General features: G+C 35.7%; 1 protein-coding gene across 4 annotated transcripts in view; it reads left to right on the top strand.

Moving 5' to 3' along the window:
- The window catches only part of Elp4 (elongator acetyltransferase complex subunit 4), a 206,083-nt gene that overhangs the window by 75,209 nt on the left and 107,260 nt on the right, over nt 1-23,614 (top strand). For all 4 annotated transcript variants that reach the window (XM_041678951.1, XM_041678950.1, XM_041678949.1 and 1 more), the window contains 3 exons: nt 2,988-3,176; nt 18,379-18,487; nt 22,648-22,754. In XM_041678951.1, coding sequence (XP_041534885.1) covers nt 2,988-3,176; nt 18,379-18,487; nt 22,648-22,754 — 405 coding nt within the window. The remainder of the gene's footprint in view (nt 1-2,987; nt 3,177-18,378; nt 18,488-22,647; nt 22,755-23,614) is intronic.

The following is a 23,614-nucleotide window of genomic DNA, read 5'->3' as shown; positions in this document are numbered from 1 at the left end:
TTTGTTTCTGCAATTACCATTATTTATGAAAATATATTCTTTATGTTGAAGTGTTATGTTCATTTTTATTCTAATGTGCTGTATACCAAACACTTGAAGATTTTATCATTCATTCATTAATTGGGTATTTATGCTAGTACATGTCGGAGTCATTAAGCATTCATAACTCCTTATTCCATATCTAAACGCATCTGTAAACATTTAGCAAGTCTTTTTGTTACAACAGAAGTAGTAGTGACCTTGTGTTACAAGACCATCTCTAGGTCTCTGAGTGCCACTGTCTCCTTTCCTTCACATTTCATTCTTTCTGTGTTCCAAGGCCTTTAGTTTGTTATTTCAGTAAGGTTTTGTTTTCTTGTCTAGCTGTACTAGGACTTGAACCCAGGGCACTGCACATACTAGCCCACTGAACCATGTCTCCAACTTTTATTCCTTATTTCTGTTTCCTCGTTGTTATTGAGAAACTAACTTAGGCCTGTTACCATGAGATAACAAGTTTAACAATAAACAAGGCCTTATGTTTTTATCAGTTTACTTAAATTTAAGTTTTGTGTCATAAAGGAAGTATCATCTCACTTTTTTTCACAGATATTGTACATAAATTTGCCAGGAACATACTTGTACTTCTTTTTCTTAATAATTGTAGTAAGGTTTATTTATCTTGTTTTAATATGTGCTTACATGTGTGTGTGTCGTAGGCATGTACGCACACACACATGCACTTATAAGTATGTGAATCTGTTGCCGTCAGCAGCTAGAAGGGGGCATCTGCTCTCCTGGATCTGGAGTTTTAGCGGGTTGGTAACTACACATGCAGGTTTTAGGAGGAAAAGGTGGGTCCTCTGCAAGAGAAGCGCACACTCTAAACCACTGAATCCTCTCTATAGCCCTCCCCCATATTTGTTCCTGTAATATCTACCCCATGCATGTTTTCACTTCATTTTTCTGGGTGAAAACAAATACAGTTAAACACTTTTTATAGACCAAAATCCTAACATATTAAAAATAGCTGAAAACGTTCATCTGTACTAAATATACATTTTTCTCATCCTAGGTCTCTACACAACTCAGTATAACTACTATTTATATAATTTCATTTATATAGTATTGTGTATTATAATTCACTAATCCAGGAATGACTTAAAGTAGATAGGTAGATAGCTGTGTTATATGCAATACTTCCCTGTTGTATATAAAGGATTTGAACATACATAGGTCTTGAAATCCAAAGCAATCTCCAAAGTGAGAACCCCCAGGGATACCAAGAATAACTATATATACAAAGCTCTGCACCTACTTCATAGTCCAAATTCATTATCTTTTTTTTATTCCCCTGCCTAGATACTTTTGTATCTTGGGCTTTCCAATGTTGAGATTCTTTTGCACTGTCACCCTTCATCAATAAATTCTGTTTATAAAGGGGATGCGCATATTCAATTTTTATCTTTTCTATTGGGAAAATAGATTTACTAGATTGAGAAAGCTCATCTAAACTGGCACATATCTAAAATCATGGCTTTAAGAAAGAATGCCATAGTCGGGCAGTGGTGGCGCACGCCTTTAATCCCAGCACTTGGGAGTCAGAGGCGGGTGGATCTCTGTGAGTTTGAGGCCAGCCTGGTCTACAAGAGCTAGTTCCAGGACAGGTTCCAAAGTTACAGAGAAACCCTGTCTCAAAAAGAACAAAAAAAGAGAAAGGAAGAAAGAAGGAAGGAAGGAGGGAGGGAGGGAAGAAGGGAAGGATACTTTATTCCATTATAAATATAATAATGATCTTCCAAATATTTGCATATCCCATGTTTTGTGCACAGAAATATTGCTAAATTGTTAAGGAAAGCATTTACAAAACATTTGTTCAGTTAGAATAACCCAAACAGTAGAACTTGTAAACATATATTGTCAGATACTTACTGCTCTTTTTTCTCTGTGTAACACTGGCCATCCTAAGGCTTGCTCTGTAGACCAGGCTGGCCTTGAACTCAGAGATCCACCTACCTCTGCCTCCCGAGTGCTTGGCTTAAAGGTGTGTGCCACCACCACCCAGAGTGTCCTTGCTTTTTAAAAATGTTTTATTCCAAAAAAAATTGACACCATTATTTTAGCCATAATAATCAGTAGTTTCTAAGTGTTAAAGCTTTGAGCTTAAATTAGGTCAGTAAAAACAATTTCATGAAAAAACTAGAGACAAATATAAAGTACAAAACCAAAAAGTTTAAAAGTTGTAAACACCTTTCAGACAAAAGCTCACACAGCAGTTGATGGACAGTTAGACAGGAAATACAGACGTCCTGGCTTATTGGAAGAGGTGTAGAGTTTTATAATGCTGGGAATGCATTTGTAAGATTTTGAATTAACCTTTTCCTCTATCTTTGCCTCTATCTTAATATTATTTTGAGGTTTTGCTATTATTATTGTTTGGGGTTTTTGTTTGGTTTGGTTTTTGGAGATAGTCTCACTTTTCACACCTGACTGCAATGGCACTTGTTCTACACACAGCTCTGGCCTTGAGCTTGTGTTGATTCTGTGCCTCTACCTCCCAAATGCTAGGAATGCAGGCTAGCACTACAGCACATGGTATTTATCTGTCGTTTTAACTGTCTCAAATATAATTCTTAGCGTAGTCACCTCAACTTTAAACAAAATTCAAATTTGACTATTGTCATGACCTTCAAATTTTCATGAAAATTATTCGCCATTTGTTGATAGACAGTGATTTGCTGTGTTGCTGAGCTGGCCTTGAACACCCACACTCAGTCAATTGGCCTGCACCAACATCCTGAGTAGCTGGAGCTATTAGTGTAACACGCTGGCTTTGTCCGAATTTCTGATCTAAAGTATGTTCTTTATACTCCTCCTGCTGAGATTGCATCAGTTTTTACCGTGTCTATTGTCTTCCTGATGCTGTGAGTTCTGATAAGAACTAGTAGATAAAGAAGTTCTATATTGATAAACTACTTATGTATTTATTTCTTCTCACTGTCTTTTAGAAAAAACAGAAAAACATTTTAAGAATAGGAATTCAGAACCTTGGTTCACCATTATGGGGAGATGACATTTGCTGTACAGAAAATTGTGACAACAATCATAGTCTTACCAAGTTCCTCTATGTTCTCCGTGGCCTTCTAAGAACCTCACTGTCAGTCTGTATCATCACAATGCCAACACATCTGATCCAGGTAAGACCCTGTCTTCCTTATCCAGTGGAGACAGGGAGGATAATTGGCTTTATTTTCCTTTTCCTTTGTCACTAAAGATGCTGGCCATTGTTTTATGTGCTCATTGGTGTTCATCCTCTGGTTCTTTTTCCATTTTGTTGGTTAATCTTATTATCAGTTTTTAAAGTTCTTTGTATATATTTAGCAATGTGCTTTTGCAATAGTTTTCTTATAGTTTGTAATACCGCTTTTCTTAATAGTCTTTTGAAATACAAGGTTTAAATCTTGATAAGTTTCATTGATTTTAATTGGTCATTTCCATTAGCCTTCAGTCTTTTTGATCTTGGCCTCTCTTAAGAACTTTTCCTATTTTCTCCTAATTATTTTGTACATTTCTTATATTCATGAGTTAATATATTCCTCTTGAATTTTTTGCACAATTTTAATTTGTGTTTTTAAACATCTTCTGGTTTCTACCATTCTAATTATTCACTAAGTAAATGTGTGATGAAACGTTATTGGTCCTTTCTTTACTCTGACATCCCAAACAGCTGGACTTTGAGGAGTGCTTTAGTGTTACAGATGTGAGCTATGACGAGCAGCAGGGTTTTGTTTTGTTTTTCTGGCCAAAGGACTTTATCATTTCAAACATGTGATTTCATGTGATCTTAAATATCTTATACCTTGTTGTCTTGTATGAAGGCAAGGCGAGACTTCATGTGGCTTTATAATAATATTTTATTAGTATGAGCAAAACCTTCTTTGCACAACACCTGGATTTTCCTAGATAGATGGTCAGTAAATGTGAGTTGAATGAATAATTGATTCTCACTTGGAAAATTATTTCTAATACCTAATTATTGAAACTGCATATATATCTTTGTTCTAACATACCTAGGCCGTTCCAGCAAATGATAAATGCACTAAAATATCAATGAGTTACACTAATTGTATGTTAATTATATACAGTAATGCAACATATCTCAAAGTTATGGCTGAAAACTGAGGCATAAATACCAAGAAATTTTTACTCACTGGCCAGTAGAATTTATTTTTAATAAACATAATAGGTTAACTCATGTTTCCTTTGCAGGGTTTTAACAGATAATTCTTAAACATAAATTATGTTTTTATTATGTTAATAACAAAATATTATGTATTTTTATGTTATTAATATGATGACCTGAATCTTTATAAATATTGTAGGGAAGCCCTTTCTCTAATAATGTTAGTCATGCTGTGTATGTTTATAATATTTTCATTGTGCATCAATGTTATTGTGAAATAAATACTTCATTAGTAGCCTGGTCACACATGGTGAGCTTGTTGTTCATTAGTAGCCTGGTTACACATGGTGAGCTTGTTGTTCATTAGTAGCCTGGTTAAACATGGTGAGCTTGTTGGTTTTGATGATAGATGTGGAGCCACAGGTGAAAGCTCAGCTCTTCATACTTGCCCTGCAGCTGCCTTGTGGCTGCAGCTACTTACGAGGCCCTGGCATCTCATTGTCTTTCTGTTTATGGGTTTTACCACAACCCTGTGAGATGCTTAGTTCTAAACTCAGCTTTCCAAGGTGGTCCAGTTATAAATTGCAGGGCTCATTTCTTCCCCCTCAGATTCTAGCGCCTTCCATCTTTATAATCACATAGCTTCTCAACAGTCACAAAACTCTACAACTTAGCTCTTGACTAACACTGCTACTATTTAGTATTTTTAAATACAGTATTATCATTGCAAAGTCTTCAACAATTAGAGTATGTGAAAGATAAGGCAAAAAGTCCCATTACTGACAAAGGACAAATATATAGATGGATAGATGTTTCCTTTTTGCAAAATTGCAAGTAAAGAAAACAGTTGTGAAATAGCAATTTTATATTTAATTTTAAAAAACTATGAAAATTTTTAAGGAAAAACAAAAAACTATATTACAAATGATTATTACTTTAAAAGGTCACATCCACTGTGACATCTCTGACAGTGTTTCAAGGAAGAACAGTAATGCTCTCAGGTGTTTTCATGTCAGCCTGTCTACACCACAAGTCAGGTGGTTGAATGACAAGGACATATAGCCAATGTTTAGAGATTTTTAAACCTTTGTACAATAGTATTGTTTGAACTTACATTTTTAACGTAATGAAATAGAAATAACAGGATTTAAGGTCAGACAGGTGGTGTGTTTAAAATTAAGCAGCATGACCGTGCTCCTCAGAATGGCCAGTGCTCTTAGTAAGACCACCCACCATCTTGTGACAGTTCTCATCTCCCACACAGTTCTACAAAGCTATCATGCATGGCAGCTTTCTAAACTCACTTTATAATCAAGTGAATTATAAAAAAAAAACTGCCTTAAAAACTTTTGCTTATGTATCAATACATTTATCAAATGTAGCTTACCAATTTGTTCAAGTCAGGTATGATATAAGTAAGGAATAAAACTCTTGATAGCTTCCAAAGACTGGAAGGGAAAGCATAGAGAATAAGAGCAAGTAGCAGTTTGTTTAGAAGCTTAATCAGAAGCACTAGAGAGGGAGCTTAGTCAGTAAGCATGAAGATCTGAGTTTGGTCCCCAGGACCTATGTTAATAGCCAGGTAAAGTGATGCCCACTTGGAATTCTGGCACCGGAGAAGAGGATGCAAGTGGATCCTCCAGACTTACATCAAGCTCCAGGTCTCAGTGAGAGACCCTGTCCCAAAAAATAAGGTGGAAGATGGTTGGTGCTCAAAGAATTATACCCAAAGTTAATTTCTCCCTTTACACACATGCACACACACACTAGAAGCATATGAATATACAAAAAAGAAAGATTAAGTTTGTTTCACAAGAACTTGTATAGTAATTACTGTAGGCCAATTGTGGTCCTGAACTTTTTAGATAGTAGCCCATGGAATCTTTCCACTACGTGCCGTTGCTGTCATCTTTTCTGAAGATACACAGCAGAAGTTAGAGCTGAGCAGCGCCTCTCTAGTTGCTGCTCACTTAGTCGTTGTACTGTGCTGCTTGTTTCATAAAGATGCTGGTGTAGAATTCAGCTAAGGAAGATGGGGACAAAACTGTATTCAGTGATTAAAAAATAATAATCATGTGCTTCTGCAGGTGGAAATGTTCAATAAATTACTTGGTTTTGGTTAATTTTCACAGTCTTAGCTTCTTTATTGATAAAATGAGGCCAAAAGTCCCCAATTCAGAGGATGAGAAATACCAAGTCCTGATGCATCATAGGCATTCAGTGTGTACTAGCCATCATCATCAACAGAGACTTTCCAAATTGATAATCTGAAGATAAACCTGTCAAAAATTAAAGTGTTCAGTGTATCAGTGCAATGGAAGGATTGAGAGAGCTGCTCAGAGGGAGGCACGTGCTTGGCATGTTAGAAACAGCAGAAAGAAAATCTTCAGTTCCCTGATCCTTTTTATGGAAAACACTAGGCAGTGTCCTCCCGTGGATTGGGTTGAAGACACACCGGGAAGCACAGATACACAGCTGTCCGTTTCTTAGTGGCATAAACTGCACAAGACTCACATCGGTTTTCATGACCAGTACAATTTCTGGAGTCTATAAGACAGAGTTGAAATGGTGCTCGTGGGACTAAGAGCTGATTAGCTCATTCCCTCCCTCCCTCCCTCCCTCCCTCCCTCCCTCCCTCCCTCCCTCCCTTTCTCCCTTTCTCCCTTTCTCCCTCCCTTCTTCTCTATCTCATTTATTCATTCAAATACAGCAGGCATGCATAGGTATCTATGGAGATAGCGTATTGAATATGACAAAGTCACTGTCCTCAGGGTTGCAAAAGATGGGATAAAACAAAAAATAATTTGAGCGTTTTTGGTTTGGGTTTGTGTTTTTGTTTTTTGTTGTTTTTTTTTCCTTGTTTTTCTGGGTGTCTTGAAGTTTTTTGGTGGGTTTTTTTTTTTTTTGGCCTGTATGGGTGTGTGTGTGTGTGTGTGTGTGTGTGTGTGTGTGTGTGTGTGTGTATTGGATATTTGAGCTTTGATGCTGATAATTTGTTTCTGTCAGGAAAAAGAAATGTCATTCTATATCCTTGGAAATTTTGTCATGTAATTAAGCATCTTTAAATTAGCACTAGACTAAGAGTATATAAAATATTTTCATCTCTTAGAATGGTAAACCAGCCAATCAGTGTTCTTATCTCAGTTATTAGCATTCTGTCGGACGTGTACAGTAATGATTAGTTACCCTTTATTGTACTTTTGGCATGCTTCCCATGTTTAATTTCATTGTAGGGAAGGAACACATAGTTAAGGAAATTGCAAAAGAGGGGGAGAAGTTAAAATAGGGAAAATAATAGATTCAAAACTGATTTTAACTTATTGTTGTAATGATACTTCTAAGCAGAAGGAACAAGGGTGATTTTAAAGTTCTAATTTGAAGTATTTTATGTTTAGTCTCACAACCTTAAACTTGAAATTTTTATTTCATTTGAATTAATGGTTAATTCTATAACGGCACAGTAGAAGCTGATGAACGTACTTTGAAGTAAATGTGTAAAAATAAGTTCTAAGTATCTTTTTAAAGGACTAAAAATATTTAGCAAGTGATTCTGAATGTCTTCAGACATACATGTAGTTTTACATAGTTTTCCTTATGAAGTATTGTTACTCATAACACTCTTGCTAGAATATAGTTTAGTGTCTATCCAAAACAGTATCCTGAAATGTCTGTGAGGTGGCTCCGTTGACTATGATTCTGGTTGCATCCTGAACTGTGGGGTGCAGCGTGACTAGGGCAGAGCCCTGGTAGTGCCTATATTGCAGCCTTACCCCGTTCCCACAACCCTGCTGAGTAGTTGTTCCACTCGCCAAGACGCCTGTTAAAGCCCCTGAGAGCATGTGTACAGCCCTCCATGTTAGTAGTTAATTGGTGAGGATGGAGAGATGAGAGGACAGCGGAGCATGTGGTCTCTCAGACTCGGGCAGTAGACAGCCTTAGTGACAATAACAGCAGATGCTCACATTCTCACAGCGTAGCTGCTCCACTCCTGTTGAGGAAAGTTATCGCAGACTGAAAAAAAGGCTCTAGCTAAAAAAAGTAGCTATCTCTTTAAACTCTTCTACATGTTAAATTATAAGAATGTTTTGACTTTCAAAATTTAACGTATAAATTTGTATATGAATGGTTATTATCCTCCAAGTATGTTAAGCACTCTATTCCTGCCCGCCCCATTCCCCAGCACACACACACTTGCTATTGGGAACAAATGGTTTTCCCCTTTGATGCCTTTTAGCTAGATTTATTTGTGGCAAAGTAACTGAAGTACTTTAAAATGGCAATTTTTAATTTCTGTATCTAGTCAGATATGACACCTTTGTTTCTTTCTGACTTATACATGGGAATTGTCTTAACTGTTGGTGAAATTTATTATCCATCTCAAAATTATGTAAACATTTTATGCCTTTTATTTTCAATTCCAGTGACAGCTGTGTGCTTGTGAAAAATGAGAACCAATAATATTTCTTTTAGGAAATCAACAGTCTTGTGCCTAAATACCGTTTTGTTAGCAAAATAAAAAGAAAATAGATTTCCGATAGGTTGTTTACTTCTCACACAGCCCATGACAGGTTATCTTTGATCAGTATTTTTTATATATTAAAAACACTTTAACCTAAAACTGTCAGAAAATAAACACTGGCACACTTGTATTAAAACGGAAGGTTATTTTCTTGTTCCTTTCAGAGAATATTTACTTTTCACTGCTGCCAGCTTTATCAGTGTTGTCAAGTCTGCACTCGTTAAGGAACTTTTCAGCCTAAACATCCTAAACTGTTCCTCTAGCTGTGACAATGCAGGGATGGAAATCTCTTGCGTCTGCTTAGAAAACCTCAGTGCCTGAACTGATTAAAATTCCTTTTTTTTTTTCAGAACAGATTGCAAATTTGAAACTAGATTGCAGCATGTTTTTATTTATTGTCATTGGAACTTAGGTACTTGATATCTGTATCCAGTATTTTTCTCACATAGTTACTGTCTTCCAATGATATGATTCTTGCAGTTTTTACCCCAGCTTCTCATTGAACAAAACTTAACCACTGCTAATGGGCTCATACTAAAGAAAATGCATTTCTTGGTTTAAAAAAAAAAAAGGAAGAAAGAGCCCTATCTCTTAAAAACTGAACGAGTTTTTAAGATAAATGAATGTTATCTTAACAGCTTTTCAGATTAGTCAATAATATTAATATACTAGAACTTTAAAGCCACTGAAGTGAATAATGCAGAGCATTTGTCTGTAGAGAAACTTTCCCATCTGGGTTCAGTGCCAGAATTTTACCAGCGAAGTCAAGTCAAGCCGTGGCTGTCCTTACAAATCACTCATATAAATTTTGCAAGTGAATCCCAATGGTCTTCTAAATTTATCTTTTATTCTCAAATAAGTAAGAAATCATTATTCTTCTTATATGATAAATAAGATGATAAAGGTGTCGGCCATTGACCCTGACAATTTGAGTTTGGTTGCCAGAATCTACCTATTGGAAAGTGAGAACCAACTCTGACCTCCACATGAATGGCATGGCAGTTATGTGTGCCCATAGACATATAAGTAAATAGATAGGTGATAGGTAAGTAGGTAGATAGATAGATAGAGAGGCAGGCAGATATATGGATGTGTGTGACCATATATGAACACACACGTATGCCCATATACATATAACTAAAGTAAATTTGCATGCCCAGTAAATAAATATATAAATAAATGTGAGTGCCCATATACAAATAAATAAACACACATGCCCAAATACATATAAACAAATAAATGAGTGAATGAGTAAATGACGCCTAATTGAAAGAATTGAATGAACTGCTTGGTGAATTATCAAAGTTTTGTTTGTAACTACAAATTTTCGAAAAATATTTTTTACCTGTAATTGCTGTGTGTGATACTCATTATTATAGAACAGATTGGTATATTGTAAACTATTTTATCTTATATCTTAAGCTATTTATGTGGCTTTTTAAAGGGACATGGTGAGTATTGGAGGAATGGATAACTAGTTAAGAGCACACTGCTCTTAGAGCCTAAGCTTTGTTCCCACCACCATGTCGGCAGTCATAACTGCATATAACTCCAGCTCCATGGGGATCTGATACCTCTGGTGTTCACAGACACCAGCACACATGTACATATACCCACACAGGAAGATACGCAGTTTTAAATAATTTTTAAAACTCTACTTTAATAAGGAGAACATTTAAGGATAAAAATTACAGATATAACCTCTTGAACATAGTAGCTACTCATTACTAATAGATAAATAAGCTAGATATTCTAGGTGTCATTTTCTTCATGATTCCTCTCTTAATCAAGATATTGTCATCTAATAATCAACCTGTAATTGTTTCAGATCTTAATAGGCCCAAAAGCGGTTGTAGAAAAATGACACATTTACAAGATTTAAAAGATTTTTTCAAGTGAACTGAACAACATTCAACTCATTTAAGTTTTGTACTGTATATGTCAAATACTAGTAACTTTATATATGTCTAGCACTGTAAATGTAGTTTATTTTTCCTTAAAGTAGCAAATAATAGAACTGTTTCAACCCTCTTAGTATAAATTGGGATTCTTTTAGTGCCCAGTTGTGTTCTGTGCTATGTGCATATTAGCAGCACTTGTTATATTCGAAAACTGCCGCAGCTCTGTGCATCGTACACACACTATCTGTTGAACTGCTTTCCTTGCTCAAAAATGGCTGAAATTTTTACACTTTACATTGTCTGTAAGTTTTTGTCTCTACAGAGCATCTATGGCAGTACATGGAGCATTTTATCTTAATGTAGATATACACATTAAATAAGAGCAGGATGTAGTAACTACCAGTCAGATTTGTGTTCATTTTAAAAAGGAAAAAATATCATTTAGAACCCTTTTATTGTGTTTCTTCTGACCAAAGTGCAAAGTGTATTCGGTACAGTTTAAAGAAAATAATCAGTGTGTGTGTGTGTTTTCACTTTCTCTAAAACAATTGGGATGTTGTTTCATATTGTGACTGATATGTAGTTCTGTAGTGTTAGCGGTTATTAGCTAAAGGACTTTTTAAGGCCAAGCTCAAATTTATCAATGGTCTAGAGAGTAGAGTGTCTCATGGTTTAGAGTGTGTCATTGTTGAGGCATATGGGATCTTTGGCTGCTGGACCACATCTTTCTGATGACCAGTGTCTGGGCACAGACACAGCTGTTCTGGGAGCAGAAGCAGGGAAGGACCTGTGTTTTCAATATATGTCAACTGAATACAAGAAACATGAGAGAAGGGTCTTTTATATTATTTTTTACATTGTTCTTTGTATTTAAAAAAATAGAAGTTTAATTGTGCATTTATTTTGTAAATAAAATTATTAAATATTTTATCCTTTGTGTTACAAGCTATCTGAAGAATTCCTGTGAGCAAATTAGGACTTTTGAATTATTTGTTTTCTTACTCAGATGCTTGTCTTCCTTAAAGCATGCTTAGTGTCTTTGAAAAAAGATATTTATTAATGCTAAGACAAATGTGCTTGTTACTAGTTATAGTTTCCAGCTGCTTAAGTACCAGGTCAAATAGTATGCCCTGATGTTATGTTTTAGCCCTTTGCTATTAATTACATTATTATTATATAAGGAATTGTAGCTTTTTTAATAATGTTTTCATACCCTATGTAGTTAATCTTTAATGTTGGGGAGTACAAAGGGAGAGGTTAAATTAGCCTTGTAACCTCGTTCTCTTCCAGGCTGACGATGGAAAATAAAAGCTCTTAGCCACAAAATGTAACACTTAGAATTAATATTTAATTAGACTAGCAAATTGTACACTGTGGCTGAAAGCTTCCAAAGAGTTGTTAGTGCCACAATTGACCTACAGGTTTAATAATAACTCACTTCTAGAAGCAAGTGCCAGTTCAGCAGAGGAGAGCCACTAAGAAAGTCCTGAGAGATTAAAATCAGCAAACCAAATGGCAGGCAAGGATTCCTGGGATGGAGCCTTCTGGAAAGCTGGGAGCTGGAATAGCTTTTAAGCCAGGATTCAGATGAGAACAGTGGGTGAAAAAGCTGATCCCTCCTGTTCTGGGAGCTTCTGGTTGTAGGCCAAAATCTTAGAACAGATTTTTACTAAATGTTTTTGCTGCAGCTATTAACTTACATTGAAAACCAAATATCGAATAATTTTTCTGTAAAATTTAACTACTTTTTGTGTAATCATTAGTTCTTAATATTAGTACATAATATTTGGAAGTTCAGATCATTAGATTGTCAGATAGCTTTGGCGCTGTACATCTATGCTGTTTTGCTGTGACATGCTGTTTCCTTGTTCCCTGTATAGTTGATTTATATGGTTCATTTCTATATTATTTCATTACAGAGCATTACACAGAGCCAGAGAAAGAGATTGGGAAATCTATAGCCCAAGACTTTTTCTTTAAATCATGCGTTGGAATATATAGATATATCTATATCAGGAAGTGTAATTTAAAGACATCTTTAATTTTAGAAAGCTTATATTATAAAGCAGTTCTATATTTGATTATGCTTATGATGCAATTAAATTACGACATAAATAATTAGACCTCCTGGTGAAACATTGGATCCCTATATATTGGAAAAATTCATATGCTAAAAGTAGGGTATTTGAAAATGTGTAGCTATAGAATGGAGACTGAAGGGGACGCCTTAAATAATTTATTGGCTATATCTTAAATAATGAAAGAAAAGCTAGTCATTAGTTAAAAATCCGAGCAGGTGAGGGCCTTGCCAGCAGAGGGAGTAGTCCTGTCTTGTGTCAGGTTCTCATCACTTTCCCACCTGCCTCAGCCTTTTTCCCAGCCAGTCTCCCATCTGGACCTGGCTCTGGCTGCCTGTTCCTCATGACAGGCTATCATTTTATGCTCAATGTGGTATGATTCTAAGCTGATTTTAAACTTTAGTGTCTTTAACCTGCCACAGCATCACAGACATTAACTGGATACTTTGCTTTGGGGGCATCTGTGCTTTCTTTCTAAGGGATTTAAGTATAAAAGAAGTAAAGTAGAATTTATCACTTAAAACATTTTTTTCATAAAGAGCCAAGGTATCCCATTAATTTCCAGATTGTGAAAATAGATGGTTAAAAGTCTTGGGGAGAGCTTGAAATTGATTTTGAATACTATATACCATTATTTATTCTAGCCTGCCCTTTATCATATTTTCTACATCCCATTTCTAAGAGGATTCAGGACATGTTCTACTCATGTTTTATATTAATGTTAAATGTTGACTGAAAAACAAGCCAAACTCATATAAACATCTCTTCTGTCAGTCTAAAACCAGGAACCTGCCTTTCAAAATAAAGTTAGAACCCCAAGTGCGTGATGAGATAGAGCACACAAAATTTAAATAATTTAAATAAATAATGTGGTTTTGCTGCCTTTTCCTAGTAAGATGGTAAAAATTCAGCAATTTCTTTGTCCTTTAAGCTTAAATATGTTTGCCTGCAGCTCTTTGTGCAATGTTTTAAGTTTTTTGGGAAATGTTTGTTTTATTACTTCCTTGTATGAATATTATTGTGTGATGATACCGAGAGATAGGTTCTATCTATATTACCCTTATTTGCAAGAAGTTCTCTCTGTATTCTAAAATAAATAGTGAACTTCAATAAAAGCATTAAATCTGCAACAATTTTATTTAATAGGCATTGTAAGTTTGTTAGTATAATTTTGTCAGATAAAATTACATTTTTATTAAACTCAAATAATGAACAGAATTATCAAAATCTTGTTATTGTTTCATAGTTTACATTTCAATAGAATTGAGCACATAAGAAATATGAAAAATATTTTTCAACAAATATCCCTAGATTTGTCCCTTATTTAACTTTAGTGTTGGATTTCACAACAAAAAAAAATGTGTGTAGTTTTCAAAACAGCTTTGGAATTCTAAGCTCGATTGTGGGAGTTCTAAAGGCACATGCACACCTCCTGTCATGCACCAGTTGAGCAGAAAGAAACTAAACATTTCCTTCTCTAACTGGACCCATGCTTTGTCCAGAGCTAATGTTCCTGCCGTTCTCTTCTTGCATATTCTTTGCCCTCTTTCTTAGAGAGTATAGATGGAACAACCCAAGAGTGTGCTCATGAGACAGTGTATGTATGCTTTGTTTCAACTGGTTTGTTCCTCCAAGTCTCTTGGAAATTAAAACACTGATTACTTTTTAATCCTCAAGTTAAAATATTTACTAGAAATTTATTCTGAGCTGGCACAAATTGCATCTTGTATATTGTTATGGTAATTAGTGTCATCAAAGTAAAGGAATGTTCAGAGTTTAAAGTGTCCTTATTACTTGTCAGTGCCTCCTGAAAGTTAAGATTCGTGTCAGAACAATTGTGAAAGCTTTAGGTGACAGTAGTGGAATTTCTATCTTAAAATTCCTACTTTAGCTTTATGAGCTTTGAGCTGAAAGTGTTCTATTAATCTTTGGGAAATTAAAATCCCTTTAATGGATTTGGCATATTCTAAATAAAAACGTACTACCATTCTTTAAAGGCAAACAAGAAACAGTCAAAGTAAAAATTCACCAGGTTCTTGTGAATCTAAATTACAATAAATTAGTAGACAACTGGGTAGTCTGGTTTGCCTTACTCATTTGCAAGCAGCATCTGATGTGAGTTGAATTTAAATAATTAAGAAATTACACTGAAACAGAAAATATTAAGGACCCTTTCCACAACTTCTAACAATGCCTTCTCAGATTGCCAGCAAACTCTTAGAACTCCTAGACCCCAGCGCTCTTCTCTCTGGCTTCCCTCCTAGTCATGTCTTGGCTACTATCCAGAGCTGACAACTTTCACCCAGGAGCAAAGGGAGATTTGTCTAGAAGAAGAAGGATTTTTGAGTCATCCTCGATTTTCCTATCCAGATGGGCAAGGAGGAGGGGTGGCAATATCGTTGTACATACTTGCGTGATGTCATTATGGCACATGTGCACTCCACCCATTAATTTAGTCCTGATGGCAAAGTTCTGACATCCTTATTCAGATATTCCTCACTTGAAACTTTAATTTAGCAATTCCAAAATTAAGGTAGAAATGTTGTTGAAATATGTGTTTTAGGTCTTGATGCATCATAGATTCTGTCACTTCTTCATTTTCAAGAAAAGACCAGGAAATTTCACATCTTTGCTAATAAATAAAAGTGCTTAGATCCAGGAGGATAAGAATATAGAGGTTCTATGTCAGAACCCCCACTTCAGTCACTGTGCTAAAGATTTTGAAGCACCACTGGCATATTACGATAATTTTCATGTACAGTGTACTCCTGACTAACTGAATTGTGGTTATTATGCTTTCAGGGGTTTTCTAAATGAGTTAACTTTTGTTCTTTTATGTAAATTCACCTACCTTTACCTAAAAGACCATTTGATAGTAATACAGTGACTTGAAGAACCTTTTAATAAGCACAGCTCTAAGGTAATGCCACACTAGTGACCATATTCTAAATGAATTTCGAACATACACGAGCAATCACGTCTTTTGAATCTTTTAAAAAAAATGCATTTCCATGCTCAGGTATCTTTTTATATTCCTAAAAATAGCTAGAGACCCGTTATGTTTATTATAAAAACAAAGGTTATACCTGTCAGAAAACTATTGTTATTCTTTTATAGTTTTACATTATTCTTATTCTATACACGATTTCAGATATTTGTATAATTGTCACATTGTACGAACTTGAAAAATAACTGCAAAAAGCAGTAAAATAACTGTTTGGTGTAACTTCTCTTTAGTGACAGTATACTTAAATGTTTATTCTTAGCATAAAGCTTCATGAAAGCTTTTTAGATAGATTTTTGTTCATAATTAATAACTGACACAATTGTAGAGCTTAGAAATACAATAAGTAAGCTACATTGAGTGACTACCTTTCTGAGAAATTTTGAAATCAGGCTGTACATGCTGTTTTATATTTAGAATTCATTAATTTTCTTCAGTGAATATAATTAATTCACACATGTCTTATAAACTGTTTTTAAACGACCTAAGAGATTGATAAATATTACAGCTTTTAGTGGTTTATTAGTTAACTATAGGGTTAAATGAATGAAGGAAATAGCTGTGTGCAGTTGGTCATTTAAATACACAGCACTTCTCTACTGTTGGACTAGGACTCAGCCTGTCTTTATACCTTACAGTTCTACTAATCATATAACTGAGAAGAACCACGTTGGTATATCTGAAATCTTGAATAGGTGAATGCTAACAAACTCGGATATTTAGATACAGAGACACTGCCTTTTATTTACACATAAAAGTAAATCTGACCTTGTTGATTAAGAAATACTGTCAGTTGCCTTGATAGCTCTTGCTCATCTGAAGGTCCATGATATAAGTACTCTTCTCAGTAGACTTTATACTAAAACTGAAATGATAGGAGCCTGCTGCTTATTATCCAAGATTCTTCTTGATAGGGAAACCACATGGTTTTTCTTCATCTCCCACTTGTTCTCACCCTTTACTACCAACCCAGCCACACCCCACCCCCACCCCAACATTGTTCAGTACTCAGCACAATGAATCATTTTCAAGTTGACTCATTGTGAACTGTCTCCCAGCTGTTGGAATGTCTGGCAGACATTTTTGTTTGGGTGAAGAATAACTGGCTGAAACCCAACCTGGATGAGTTTGATTTAATGGTCTTTGGCTAAGAAAGTATTGAGAGGAATATGTTTCTGGCCTCTGAAGCCCCTGTTATTCCTGGAGTAGTACCATTCTCTGTGGCACAGCACTGAAAGTAAGGAATCAATCTGGATTATTTTCTCATCATTGAGTGAAGAATTGCCTTAGGAAAATAGCCATTTGCAGATTTTGTATGTATACTATACTTAGTGTGCCCATATAATTGAAAGTTTTTTAAAGAGAAAGAAAACTTTTTTACACTGTCTTCTTTTAAGACCAAAGACTAGAGGCTGAAGTGTTCTCCACACAATTTGCATTAATCCAATAGAAAAGCTTCAAATACTGCCTAAGGTGTAAGCTAACCAACTATTTGAGCAGAATGTTTGGAAACCCAGACTACTGAGCATTTCCCTTTGAATCATATAGTATCAACATACCCTCTTTTCCTATCTACTCTCATCAGTCTTTACAAAAACACTAAAGAGACTATTGCCAAACCCGGGAATAGTCATGAAGCTATTGCAAACTGAAAACCTTCATAGTCTCTCCTCTAACAGAAGACATTGTACCAAACAGGCCAGTTTTCTTGACTACCTTACATCTCCCATCCTTCCTTTTAAAATTAGTTTTTAAACTAATGAATATTGCCAGTATATAAAATGAGGGTTTCAAAATCCCCAAATTGTACAAATAATGATTGATCTCAACAAACCTATATCTGTAGAGCAAAAATGTCCTGATGAATTGGATTACGAAATTACTGGGTGGTGTTTTTTTTTTTTTTTTTTTTTTTTTTTTTTTTTTTTTTTCTATCACTCTGTCAGAAGCTACAAGAAATACTGAATCTCCATTAAGTAAAATAATTGCAAAAGCTACTGGCTAGTCAATTTTACTTTCCTAGCTTAGGACCATGTTAATACATTGTTTTTATCGAGCACCATGACATTTCCTAAACTGTTCTGTTTAGTACTATTAGATTCATCTCAAGCTATGTTCAGAAAGAAGGTGTTGGCCATTGGTCAGTGCTAGTCACAGTTTCTTTGCCTTTGTTTTTGCTCTGGAGCCAATGGCAGCATCTGGAAAGGGACCCCAAAGACTCCAAAACTATCCATTTTGCAACCCCTTAGCCAGACCGCTCCTTGTTTCTAATATGTCAAAGAAGACCTGAACTGCTACAGGGCTGAGACCTAGTCTCCACTGATATGCAGCAGGGGGACTCTTGCCCTGCTTTGCATAAATCCCATTGTCTGCCAAATTCTCCAGCAGACTGGAGTAAAGTAATATGAAAAACAATAATGTATAAGAATATGTATAGCCTCATTCATTAGGCCAAATGAACAGTCGTTCATGTTTGCTAACAAGTTTCACCTTTCCTTTAACTTTTTAAATTAACGTAGGATATCTATATAGATCAGACCATTCAACTAGGAGACTATTTCATTTGGTTTTCAGACTCTAGTAGCTTTTAATTTTTATTTTCTAATATTTCTTATCTCCACTATAATTTGTTTTCAAGATGACATAGTTGTCCTGTATAGATGTTTATTTTATAATTAATTATAACATGAGTATTACATTTCTATGTTTTTCAGAATGAAGCAGTTATTACTCGTGTGAGAAATTTGTCAGATACTGCAGTTGGTCTGGAATCTTTTATTGGTTCAGAGAAAGAAACAAACCCATTATATAAGGATTATCATGGTAAGCATCATCTTTATTACGACCAGAACATGTTCTGAGTGCTTCTTGCATACCTGAAAGCGTCCTCCTGGTCTAATCATAATATCTGCTCTAGCTTAGTGGACTTTTATTGCACCCCACATCGGTTAAATATTTTCCCTTCCTGGTTAATAATTCTATTTTAGCCATTTGTCAAACCAAGATTGCAGATTATGATAACTGAAAGTAGTCAAATCCAAGGTCTGAAGTATTGTTGTGCCAATGGCATGGTGTTTCTATGAACTAGCCATATATATCAGCCATATTTGAGATAACTGTATTACAGATATCCCTAATTTTAAAATATAACATATGAAGCGCTTCTGGTCCAAAGCAGAACGCATCAGATGGGGGAATGCGAGTCAAATAATCCCCAGATAACTCGAAATAGAATATACTAAAGATTTTCTTTTTTTTTTAACTTTTTTTTTAACTTTTTTTATTGAGAAAAGAAAAAAAAACAAATTTCCACCTCCTCCCAGCCTCCCATTTCCCTCCCCCTCCTCCCACCCTTCTCCCCCTCCTCCCACCCTTCTCCCCCTCCCCCCACTCCTCTCCCCCTCCCTCTCCAGCCCAAAGAGCAGTCAGATTTCCCTGCCCTGTGGTAAGTCCTAGGTCCTCCCCCCTCCGTCCATTTCTAGGAAGGTGAACATCCAAACTGGCTAGGCTCCCACAAAGCCAGCACATTACGTAGGTTCAAAACCCCATGCCATTGTCCTTGGGTTCTCATCAGCCCTCATTGTTCGCCATGCTCAGAGAGTCCAGTTTTATCCCATGCTTTTTCAGTCACAGTTCAGCTGGCCTTGGTGAGCTCCCAATAGATCAGCTCCACTGTCTCAGTGGGTGGGTGCTCCCCTCGTGGTCCCGACTTCTTTGCTCATGTTCTCCCTCCTTCTGCTCCTCATCGGGACCTTGGGAGCTCAGTCCAGTGCTCCAGTGTGGGTCTCTGTCTCTGTCTCCATCCATCACCAGATGAAGGTTCTATGATGATATGCAAGATATTCGTCAGTATTGCTCTAGGCTAGGGTCATTTCAGGTTCCCCATCCTCAGCTGCCCAAGGAACTAACTGGGGACCTCGGCTTGGGCATCTGGGAGCCACTCTAGGTTCAAGTCTCTTGCCAACCCTAAGGTGGCTCCCTTAACTAAGAACCATGCGTGCTCAAATTTTGCATGCAAATGGATGGAAATAGAAAACACTATCCTGAGTGAGGTAACCCAGACCCAAAAAGATGAACATGGGATGTACTCACTCATAATTGGTTTCTAGCCATAAACAAGGGTCACGGAGTCTACAATTGGTTATCCCAAAGAAGCTAAGTAAGAAGGTGAACCAAAGGAAAAGCATATAGTTGTCCTCTTGGCTATGGGAAGTAGACAAAATTGCCGGGGAGAAAATTGAGATCTTGGGGGTGGGGTGGGATGGGGGTAAGGGGAGATGGGGAGAGAGGGGGGAGAGGGGGAGAATGGGGGGAGCTTGGGGAAGGGGGAGGATTGGGATAAAGGAAGATTTTCTTTATTAAAAACGGAAACTCATGGAACAGGAACGGGTATCCAACATCTACGTGTGGAGTGCAGGGAGAGAGCGGTGAGCGGGCGGACTGTGAATTTTTGGTACCCCAAAGCCATGCTTCAACCTGGTCCAACCTCTCAAAGGTCATTGACTGAGGAAGGTTCCCCATCACCTCCCCGTTTTGTCTAAATAAGAGAGTTCCAGACTCAATACAAAACTATATACAGTAAGAACAGATATCTAAGCATTTTGAATAATGAAGAGTCAATCTCTAACAGCTTAGAAGCATTTCTATTATATATTTGTAAAGTTTATACTTAACAAAGCTAGCTGCATGGTAAGTTACATTCTAGATGAGATTAGCTCAATGGTAGAACATTTGCCTGTTATGCACAAGGCCATGGGTTCAATCACCAGCACTAACACCTTAAAAGGGGGGTTATATATTACCTTATCATGCCGACATAAACCCAGTATTGATTGACATTTCACTATATTGCATTTTTGTTTTGGTTTGTTTTCTTTTTGATGCTGGAAATTGAACCTCTGATCTTGTGTATTCTAAGTATAGATTCTACCACTCAAGACTTTTCTCCCTTTTTAAAGTTTTAAAAATGCTTTGGTTATTTGGCTAATTTTCAATTTCTTTTAAGAAATATTTTTTCACATAAGGATTTGAATAATAGAAGGTTAGTGGTTATGTGTGTCTTAGGTCTAAACTCAATACAAAGTGTATAAATGACACTTTTACCTACTATATATTCTAAATAAACATAATTATTGATATTATTTTGGAATCTGTACTTTGAATTTCTAGACTAAAGATTTACCAGCTTGCTTTAAGTTTGCTACCTTTGTGGCAACAAAGTAGTTACTTTGCTGACATATAAGATTCTATAAAAAGGGCACTGAAGATGATAGGGTACTTTGTTAGTGCTATGAGAAGTCAGCCTTTAGAACAATGATGAAAAGGCATAAGCTAACAAGTCTTTTTTTTTTTTAAACACTTAAAAGCCTATAAGTTGTAAACCACAGCCACAGTAAAATAATGTGTCTCCTGATTGCTAACCAACTAAGTGTACATATCATATATGCCCAGGTTAAGCCTACATCAGGTTTATTTAATTTGTCGTTTTTTACTATGATGAAAAGAGACCTAAGATAATTTGGCTATTTTAAATATATTACTATTTTATTTTCTTTTTTAAAAAATCAGTTTAGATGTTACCTTAGTAAGTTACATTACATTTTGTAACCATTCATTTATAAAGTTACTGAAATTATGTTTTATATTCTACGTATATTTTGGTTAAAACATTTCGAAGATTGAACTGTCATTGTTTATGCTAAAAATGTATGAATCAGTAAATTATTCTCCATGTGTAAGAATAATTCTGATTATTTGTAAGTTTTCTATTACTAAGAAGGACCTGATAACAAAATAATTAATGAATTATATAAGGCCTCCTATCTTAATAATTACCTAACAAGAATGTGTACTCTTAAGAGTGAAATGAGAAATGTGCTGTCCTTATCTCTATTAAGTAAATGTATCTTACGAAATAAGTATGTATGCGATATTTTAAGCTGTTGTCTTAATGAGAAGTAGGAGGTAAATATGATCAAAATACATTCTATGAAATTCTCAAATAATTTTTTGCCATATTATATTTAAAATGTAAGTATTCTTATTGTAGTGAATTATTTTGAAGAAGTTGTTTGTAACAGTGAAGTTACTTGAAAGCTTACACTTTAAACTCAGGCATACTCATAAACAAGCAGTTCTGTAAGTAAGGTTTATCTATTCCAGTCTGAAATTTGCTATTTCATATTCCAAGTTCAGGGATCCTGATCCCTGAGATGGTATTTTTAAATATGAGCTGAGTCAGACAAAAAGATGTGCTGAAGAGCCTTCCATGTCTTCATCTGTGGGAACTGACCCCTAGTTTAGTCAGGAACTGCACAAAAGCCTTCCAGTGCTTTGTCAGGAAAGATTAGCAAGTGTTTCAGCTGATGAGGCCCGAGCTCATGATTTACCTTGTGCTGCTGCAGAGCTCCTAATGGCCACATAAGGGCCTAACGTGCCAGAAAAATCAGTGTTTCCGGATGGCATGCAGACTAATGTTTGATCCTAGACTGTACTGAAATGTAGTTTTCTTCAATAGTTTGCTCAGTGTACAAAATAAAATACTTATTATTGGTGTTTTGCGGGTTATCAGTAACCCAAGAACCTTGTTTTACTGGCTGCTTAGTGGTGCATTTAATAAAATAAAGATCACTCAGTGGTGCTGTGGGCAGCATGCAAGGTGATAGCCATATTTGCTTACTGTAAATACGAAAGAAAATCACACGCAGACCGGCTGTAGTTTTGACAAGTATTAAGATCCCTCTTTACATCTGTACTCCTGAACCAAAGTGCAATTAGTTTTCCTCGCTCAAGGATTTCTGTTTATCTTATTCTGCTTGATTACTTGAGTATAATCACACCGTTTGCTTCACTGCTCCTGGTAGTCAGCTCCAGTTTTAAAGGGAGGATGCGTGTGTGAATTTACAGATTCTGCTGTAGGACTCTTTAATTTGTGCCTCTGATGACAGCACTTAAGGCTTTTTCTTTAATTTCCTTTCTATGAGGTTTGATCTATATACGGAAGATTCCCCGGCTTAATAACTTGACTTGTGATGAATCGGATGTCAAAGACTTAGCTTTTAAGTTAAAAAGGAAGCTGTTCTCCATTGAGGTAAGGGAATTTTTATGTTTTAGTTTACTGTCTTAAGGTAAATGGTTTCCCTCACCCCTGCTTTTCACTCTAATAAAACATCTAAGACCCATTTCTGGGTACAAATTAAGTACTTTTGTTATAACAGGCTAATTTTGTTATATTTTCCTCCATTCTAATTGTGTTGTTATTCAAGTATAGCAAAAAATGTTTTAATAGCTGTTAGCAATAAGCTCCAAACTCAAATGATAAATACGACGTGTATCTCCAAGGCTTTTGAAAGCTTTTAATTAAATGTTAATGAGCTGTGCTTACAATGTGTGGAATATGAATGCTACCCACAACTGTGTTTGGATGAGAAGTTCATCCCTACCTCCTAAAGGTTTCTTTGTTTGTTTGTTTGTTTTGTTTTGTTTTTAGTATTAGGGAGATTACATTCAATTTTTAAAATGGTGAATTAAAGTGTGAGTTACACTAGTGGCTGTAAATAAATTTTCTACATGTAGATTTTGTGACCTTTCTGCAAGCAGGATGACAGAAAGTGACACAAAAGAATTTTTTCAGCTTAATCTTGCTAAAGAGCAAATGAATGTGAAACTATTAAGCAATTAGGCTTGATATATTTATTAAAGAAGTAAATGTTCAGAGAGATGGCATTTGGGTGGTGTGATAGTTATCAGTATAGTTGGTGCAATTTTTTTTAACAAAGACATAAAACAGCCAAACTGCCTTGACAAACCATTTTGTTTAATCTCTTTTCAAATGAAAAGCTCTTAAGCAGGCCACTTGTCTTAACTGCTTGAAACCATAAAAAGAGAGAATTACCACCAATAAATTAGCATATTTTTAACTTCATCACCAAATGATGGTCAATGTGGCTT

This window comes from Microtus oregoni, unplaced genomic scaffold, assembly GCF_018167655.1.
Source record: "Microtus oregoni isolate MIOR12 unplaced genomic scaffold, Mior012 000031F_ref0000149, whole genome shotgun sequence".
Classification (NCBI taxonomy): Eukaryota; Metazoa; Chordata; class Mammalia; order Rodentia; family Cricetidae; genus Microtus; species Microtus oregoni.
Note: the sequence above shows the minus strand (reverse complement) of the source record. Positions and strands in the feature narration are given on the sequence as shown.